The sequence below is a fragment of the Vollenhovia emeryi genome, unplaced genomic scaffold, assembly GCF_000949405.1.
Source record: "Vollenhovia emeryi isolate VEMERY1.0 unplaced genomic scaffold, V.emery_V1.0 DF939166.1, whole genome shotgun sequence".
NCBI lineage: Eukaryota > Metazoa > Arthropoda > Insecta > Hymenoptera > Formicidae > Vollenhovia > Vollenhovia emeryi.
In genome coordinates, this window is record NW_011967200.1 from 460612 (window position 1) to 468673 (window position 8062).

Genomic DNA, 8062 nt, shown 5'->3' on the forward strand with positions numbered 1-8062 from the left:
TGTGCCACGAGATTTAATTTCCATCATAAATATGTGCACAAACAAATTTTTATACATAAATAATGGATTTAACCGTGCGTTTGCCCGTAGGAACATTACCTTTTTGTTCGCGGCCACTTGTACATAATCACCTGCTATATGAGCGCGTTACGGAAGAGTCTGGTGCTCTGCGTTTTAAAGACGACATGTCCCCATTTCCTGCGATATTTGGCATATACGCGACTTATTGGAGAGTCGGAAAAGTATTTTAATTAAAGAATCCTTTAAAGACTGTAGTATTTCTCACTTTGGTAATTGTGTATATAAAATTACAGCCGCTGCACTTTTCTACTAAATAACTGGCTTAAAAATAAAAAAACGAAGTAATAAAAGAGTAAGAGTCAAGACAGGACGTTAGTGTCTAATTTTAATTTTATGTTATAAAAATTAAAATTATGTAGATGTCTCTTACTCCTTTATTACTTCGTATTTGTCTTTTCACATTAGAGTCTTATGAATTTTATTAATTGTTTAAAAATAAAGAAAAGGGGAAGACTTGCATGTTTTTCAGCCCGCGATCGTCTATTCGTGTAAATCGCCTACTTAACATTTTATCTACGGGTGTACAGTACACCATTAACCGTTGTCCACTATCTGCAGTTAACGTTAATTAGAATTTAAGGTAGAACTAGTTTTCATGTTCTAGCGTCGTAACATTAGGGAGATAATCCAGAGAGAAGCTAATCGCTCATAGAATTTTAAACCTGGAAAGCTTTTGATGACGCAGTACCAATGGCACTGCAATAGCAATCATTTTTACGACGAAATATACGTTTCGTACGTGCAATCGAAGTAACGGTATATGCCATGCAGAAACAATACGAACGTTTGCACTTTGTTCGCATTTTATTCTCCGCGTGTATGAATGATGTACAGCGTGATAAAAATTACATACATATCTCTATTGTTTAAATATACTTTTTTGCAACTTAGAAAGTTATCGTCTCTCTCCAAAATTAATAACAACATTTAACAAATTGATTTTGCCGGCACGATATTTTTATTCATACACGCTTTTCACGATTTTCCATAGAGATATTCTCTTATTCATAAAAACTTTTTATTCTTCTCGCAAATGTAGCTGAATAAAAATTCAATTCTCCCTTTCTTGTTATTTCCGTTATACTTGCCGTTCTCTATTTCCGTTTTTTTTTTCAAGATCCAAAACCTGCCGAATTTCGATAGTTGTTTGGGACACAACGCGCGCGAGATAGGGAGGGGTGAAAGAGCGGGTGAGACAGAGGGACGGGGGAAGGGGTGCGAATTCGCGCAGAGGGAACTGACTGGCCTTTCACCTGCAGGAAATCCTATGATTGATGCCACATGGCACTATGTTGCCGCCGCATTATATGCACGCGCACACATTGTATACACTCCCCGATAACTACGGCGCGAATACATACTGCAATAACTCGATATGTAAACCGGCGTGCGCGCCGCAGTGCGTGATGGGGAACACGAAACGCGTTTACAGCCTCGTCGAAGGACAGCGGGCAAGATGCGTCCTCCTCGCGCAGAAGAATATAATTTATCGAGGTAGTCGTTTTCCGTGGCTTTTGCCCGCCGACCTTCCTCATCTCGCGCCGCAGTAGTATGCATTTGTGACGCCGTGTAATTTTGTCGAGTGCAAACATTTCTCGGTCTTCTCTGAAACACGGGACGTCGAGTATTTTTCGGACCGAGTGTTTTTCTCTTAATTAAAAAAAATTTCATCGCGCTTTAATGAATAAATTTTCTAATTACGTATCGGTTTGCCGCGAGCTTTACTGTTGCCGCGACGAAAGTAACGAAGAATTACGTCATTAAAACGGATATTTTTTTGTCCAGAGGCAAGTAATGGCGAGGCAATACGATAGCTAACGCCTCGATAAATCGCGTCGGAATATTGATCGATACAATGTCCAAACTTTTATTATTTTATTTGCGCACGAGTATCTTTGTCGCAAGATATATGTTCTCTGACTTATAAATTTTTGGGCTTTCACGTTTTGACAGTTCTAATATCTACAAACCATTTATTTTGCACTAAAACTGGTCCGAGGTCGCTATTCTTAAAATTGAGATGGAAGTCGAGTTTTAAAGAAAGAGACTTTATAGTAGGTATTTTCTCTACGTCTTCTATTATTGTTATAGTATCTTCCTCATTTAATTTCTTTTTACTCGAAGAGATAAAGGGAGAGTTAAACTTTAAAAATTTTATTGCAAGACAAATACACATTTAAAATTGCACCAAACGCGCATTCAACGTTACCAGTTTCTCGGGCCGAAGTCTGACCTACAAATCCAAAGTATCATTGCAAAACTTTAAATGGATTCTTCTCGAAAAGTTGATTTTCGTCATAAGCCGGATTTCGTCGGCGAGAGCAACGCGTTCACTGACTACTGGAAAAATAAATGAGCGATTTGATTAAACACTGATCCTTTCGGCACTGTACACCGCTGTAGGTAGGAATAAACGCCGCGAAAGGCGTACTCGCATCCAAGTCGAACACCGATCCGAATGTCTCAGGAGTGAAATATAACAACCCGTACGTAGCGATATATTAAAAACGAGACGGTATCGCGTTGCTCCTCGTGGTGAGCGTCTGCGAATGTGGCAGGAACGGGACCGTGCGACACGCGTCGCGTCGGGCCGACTCCCCGAGCTGAGGCGTCATCCGCTTTCGCCGGGGGTCCGCTCGCGCGCGTTCTCCAGTTGCCCCCGCGCGGCGTCGGCGGGGTGTCCCGCTGCATCCGGAGCACGCCCACGGGCGCACACGTGACGCAGGATGTACCCGCGCGACGACGCGGTCCGGCGCGGAGCGTCGCGGCGCGCCGCCACTGCTGCAGCGCGGCCGTAACGTAGAGAAAGTCAGTCCGACGTTGGCGCCGCAACAGACGTACCGGCGGTAGGACGTGCCTCCCTGTAAAAAGCCACCCTTCCGCCCCCGGGCCCCGCTCGCCTCACCCACCGAATCGGGGTACCCACCCGCGAACGCTCCCTGTCGATTTAATCGCGCGGGGGGGCACGTACACGAGAGAGAGAGAGAGAGAGAGAGAGAGAGAGAGGGGGGGCGAGGAGCGAAGGAAAGAAAGCGCGGATGCGAACCCGCGCCGATTGCTCGCCGAGGGCAACATTGTTGAGGGATACCTCAAGAGGAGAGCAAGAGGAAAGTCGTTCGCGTCTCAGAGTCAGTGGGGGATCGCGATCGATCCTCGGTGTTGATCGAGGGTGTGGACCACGTATTCGCGGCGCTACGCAGTGATTGAGCGGCTCGCGGTGCACGCAGTGCCTTTTTTCCTTTCGTTCTCCGTTTTATCGCGCGGGTCTCCACGCCGTATCTTGGTTCCGCCCCTTCCGGTTGGCCCCGTCAGCCCGACGTCCGGTCCCGCGTGGGACGCTCTCCAAAGTGGCTGAGTGACTCTTCGTCCCTGCCGTGGGTGCTTATTCTCGTCCCGTGGCTCGCTGAGATCCCAGCCGCAACATGCTTTCGTCCTCGAGGGCTTTCCCGCCGATTCTCGCCGTGGCGCTCGTCGTCTGCATCGGTGAGTGCTTGCGTCAGAGTCGAATCGTTTTTGAAAGAGCCGGATGCCCCACGGGGACATCTCCGCGGATTTGCGTTAACATCGAGACAACGCGCGGTTTCACGCGCGGCCTGGAAAACGTGTCAGAGTGCCCGGGGAGAAATGGAGATATCTCATTATATATGTCTCAATCGTGTGATATCTAATTATATATCCAATTCTAAAATCATCAGATCTTCAGAGATCTGACGCTCTTGTGGAATATTCAATGCTATTATCTATTGAGATCTAATTATGTTCTCTTAGGACATTTGATTATAGATTTAGTTGGATCTCAATAGATAATCTCGAACGTGCAAGGAAAGTCTCTGAGGATTTGAGGATTTTTAGCATTGGAACTCGTGAGATATAGTTAAATGTTACTTGATTGAGACACATATAATAAGACTTTTTCCATTTTTTCCCCGGGTGTGATGATTGCATTCACGAAGTTTGGAGGGAGAGAGGGAGGGATGCGAATCGAAAGTTAGTCCGAAGCTGCGTGCTGTGAGTCTCTTCGGGAATCGCGACGTACACGCGATGTTTTTAGACATCCGCGGTCGGGACAGTCATGGAGAATCGGTTTGATTCATGGACATAGTAAGAGTAGACTGCGCGTTCCTTCTCCCACGTTCAGAACCTGTACAAACTTTAGAACGAGATAGCTGGCGGTTGAGTGGTCGCCTCATCTTTGTTTAATAAATAGTGGGTGGTAACAGAAGAGTAAGGGGAACGATAGAGATATATTATACGTTTATGGTTTCTTACACAAGTCGTTGCTGCCTTAAAAACGTTCAGCGCCTTCCCAACCGTTGCACCAACAGTTTCGTGAAATTACAAGCGGTAAAAGGAAAAATATTCTCGAGCGTAACGTGACGTTTGCGCATCCCGTTGTAACGCGTTAATGGCTCGATAAAATTAAGATAAATTAAAATAGCATCGTGTCGATAGCAACTGGTCGCCATTTCGCGGAGCCGTCAAGAATTGCTTAATTAAGTGCCGGCAGGTGCGCAATTAACACGGTTTTACGTATCGCGCGTTACATGCGTATATTGTTAAATTCTTACGCTCGACATGGCATATTTAATTACTTGCCGTTTAGCGAAACTACCGCTACGTACCCCTTTTTATGCAAGCGCAATTCGTGCTCGCGCAACTAAGGGATCGGAAATGACTTTAAAGGATTTATTAATTACACGGAGGTAATAAAACTGTTACGGGGACTGTCTCGCGTTGTCTTTCAGTCCGGATGACAAGAGCGCGCTCTCTTTCGCTTCTCTTCTATCTAATTAATAATGGAAGACTGTTTTTAATTAACGACACAAAACGGAACACGGTTCCGTTTGTATAAACACACACACTTTTCTGTCTACTGAATAGTTAAGGCTGCGCCTCGGGGTTACACGGTTTCTCGTTACACGACGATTTTAACGAGAGACGAAAGGCGAACGGTTCGTTAAGACAGCGAATTCCAAGAACGGAAACGTCGCTTATCGGCGTCTCGGCTTTCTCGATAATGACATTATCCCACTTGAAATTAACGCACGGCCGGACACTGGAAATCGAGACTAATTTAATTTTCAACTGTCCCGCGAAGGTGACACGCCGTGAATGGAGAACACGGGTCGAAGTATGGCGAGCGGATTGTTTGCGAGCGGAAGACAGAGGTCGCCTTGATTATTATATACGTAAAGCCTGTGTCACGCTTTGCGGATCGTGAATCGCAATTCAACTAATCCGATCCGAGGCTGTCTCGTCTGATTGGCTGAAATGCGATCCGCGATCCACAATCTCAATCCGATCCGCGATCTCCAATACGTAGTGTAACACGGGCTTAAGACGTTTTCGTATCTTAGGGTCAGAGCACAAAGCAACGTAAATGTAACGTCATATGTAGAGGTGTGACATTTTGATGTTAGTTTTTTAGCATTTTTTACGCTTTGTTTTTCCAGATTTTGAGTAATTGTAATGTTATTTTTGGGCATATTTTGCATTTTGTTTTTCCGAATTTTGCGTTATTTTGATAATGTTTATGATAATGTCGTGGTCAGAGGTGGGCAGGGTTTCAAAAAGACGACTTAATGTTTTAATAGAACAATTTACGACATTTATTAAGGCTAAACATATGTTAAAAGTGTAACATAAAACATAACATATTAAAATAGCATGGAACAAATTACTGAAATCACATATCATGTTCTGGCTGTAAAAGCAGTAACAAAAGTTTAAAAAAAAGTCTTAGGCATAAATCTCTTTGGCTTAGCCCTAAAATTTACTAAGGAAAATTTGCGATTTTTGACGTTATTTGAACGCCATTTTGCGTGTTGAGGGTCATTTTGCGTTTTAAAAACGTGTTAAAACGAAGTTGGGGACTCCAAAATGTAAAGATATGACATTAAAGACGGTCCTAGGGCATTTTGCGATATTTTGCGTACAAAGGTAACATCAAAATGTCACACCTCTAGTCAAATGTAATTGGAGGCAAGTACGACATACGCCAAAGCTCGTGCGCTAATCTACGTTTACACCTGCGTCTTTGTCGTAAGCTATTACGTTGCTTTGTGCTCCGATCCTTAGGCTAATGTTACATGTGTCGTACGATGCATTTTTCAAGCGTGTTGATTGGCTGCAGAATAGATAATTTCTAGAGACCCGGGAATTTTACTGTACTGCAGCCAATCAACACACTTAAAAAATTTATCGTACGACAAATGTAATATCATCCTTAAGGGTATGTTGGAGTGATTCTGCACCTTTTGCACCTTTTGCTCCTAGAACTGTCAATTCATGAAAACATTTGTGTAATACAAATTATGTGGCTTTGTGCAGACCGACTAGTTTCCACTAATCGGACTAAATCAGAGAGCAGCATGGTATCGTTGAAATTAAGTTTACAAACCTACCAAAAATCGAAGTTAGGTAATCTACAACTTATTCGAGTGAATAGATTTTTTTGTTAGGCTTCTAAACTTAATTTCAATGATACTATGCTGTTCTCCGATTTAGTCCGATTAGTGGAACACTGTCGGTCTGTGCGCAAAAGCCCCATAGTTTGTTACATTACACAAACGTTTTCACGAATCGACAGCTCTAGACGCCAAAAGTGCAAAGGGTGCAGAATCACTCCAGCATCCCCTTAACTACGAAATTTGTTCGTTGACCCCGTAATCTTGAAAAATCGGCCTCTGTCGGTCGCAAGTGGCGCGATGAGGAAATTGTGATTCACGTTCGTGATAACATTCGCGACCGATGGCTATGTATTTCTGAATTGCTACAGCAATCTAGGAATAACTCCGAAATGTGCATTTCGTTCTCGATGGGAGACACATTTGGACGCGTATTCCCACGTTTCCCCGTCGTCAATCTGTCGTACACCGGACGATTATACGCACACAGTTGCATGCATATCGATGGGCGTTTTGCGCACGGATTATAGCCTTCCCCCCTCCCCCCCTCACCCCAATGAAATTGGGATTTCGGGAAGGACGTTCCATGCTATATATAGTACATACATCCGGTATCTAGCGGCCCAATTCCGCAGTAATAGTGTAATCTTGCTGATGAACTGACTTTTCCCAAGTATTACATCTGCTTGCGGCGTGTGAGATCCAAGCGGTGAAATCCACCCCGAAGGTCAACATAATTACGCGGTTGGATTGCGGCGCGGGAGAAGTCAGAATCTTTCGATATTGCGCGAAATGCTGCGTTGTAATTTCTTCGTGCTTGATAAAGGTCAGCGTAGATCGGGCGTGTTTGCGCGGAGAACTTTGCGCCTCTGACGAGGGTGTAGATATCGCGGACTTGAGTTTTCGCTGCTGGATTTTCCAAGTTCAACCGACGACACGCAACGCTTGAGATCTATTATCGCGACGAGGGAAATTAATTGAAGTTAACCGAGGTATGAGATCCCAAGGGACACACTAAAGTCGATAAAAAATGTCAAAATGGGTTCACTTTCGCTCAAAATGGTCACGCGATTTCTAAGTGACGAAAAATTGACTCCGACATATTTATTTTTATTAAATGTTTTTTATACTTGGATCAGTAAACGAGTTTCTTATATTTTTCAGTCGTAATACAAAAGTTTATGTACTATTAAGTTGTTTCACTTTTTCGTTTATCAAAACTATATTTTTTGCGCTTGTTGTTGGACGTAAACAAGTTTCTTCTTTGCATATAAAAATGTAATGTTAGTTTAAACGTTATAATCTGTGCTATGTAGTCCTTCAAACAAGTTAAAAGTATTAATGTTCAGTAGTTGTACTGTAAACACTGTGCAGAACGAAACCAACGTGTTCCTTGGGATAATTGCCCGTTCCAATCAACTAAGGCCTCTCGTCGATTAACTTTGAATTGTACTTTGGGACTATGCGTACACAGTTCGAAAATTTCTGTTTTCTTGTTAAAGAAAATGCCGGTTAAAAATTTTGTGTTAAATGTTTGACACATTCATGTGTTAATTTTACATATTGCTCTTGTG

At 43.4% G+C, this 8062-nt stretch overlaps 1 protein-coding gene across 2 annotated transcripts in view; it reads left to right on the forward strand.

The window, feature by feature from the left end:
* The first annotated feature begins 2859 nt into the window (after positions 1-2859).
* LOC105564345 (lymphocyte antigen 6G) overlaps positions 2860-8062 on the forward strand; it is an 81577-nt gene continuing 76374 nt past the window's right edge. For both annotated transcript variants that reach the window (XM_012016653.1, XM_012016652.1), the window contains exon 1: positions 2860-3564. In XM_012016653.1, coding sequence (XP_011872043.1) covers positions 3504-3564 — 61 coding nt within the window. In that variant the 5' untranslated portion in view covers positions 2860-3503. The remainder of the gene's footprint in view (positions 3565-8062) is intronic.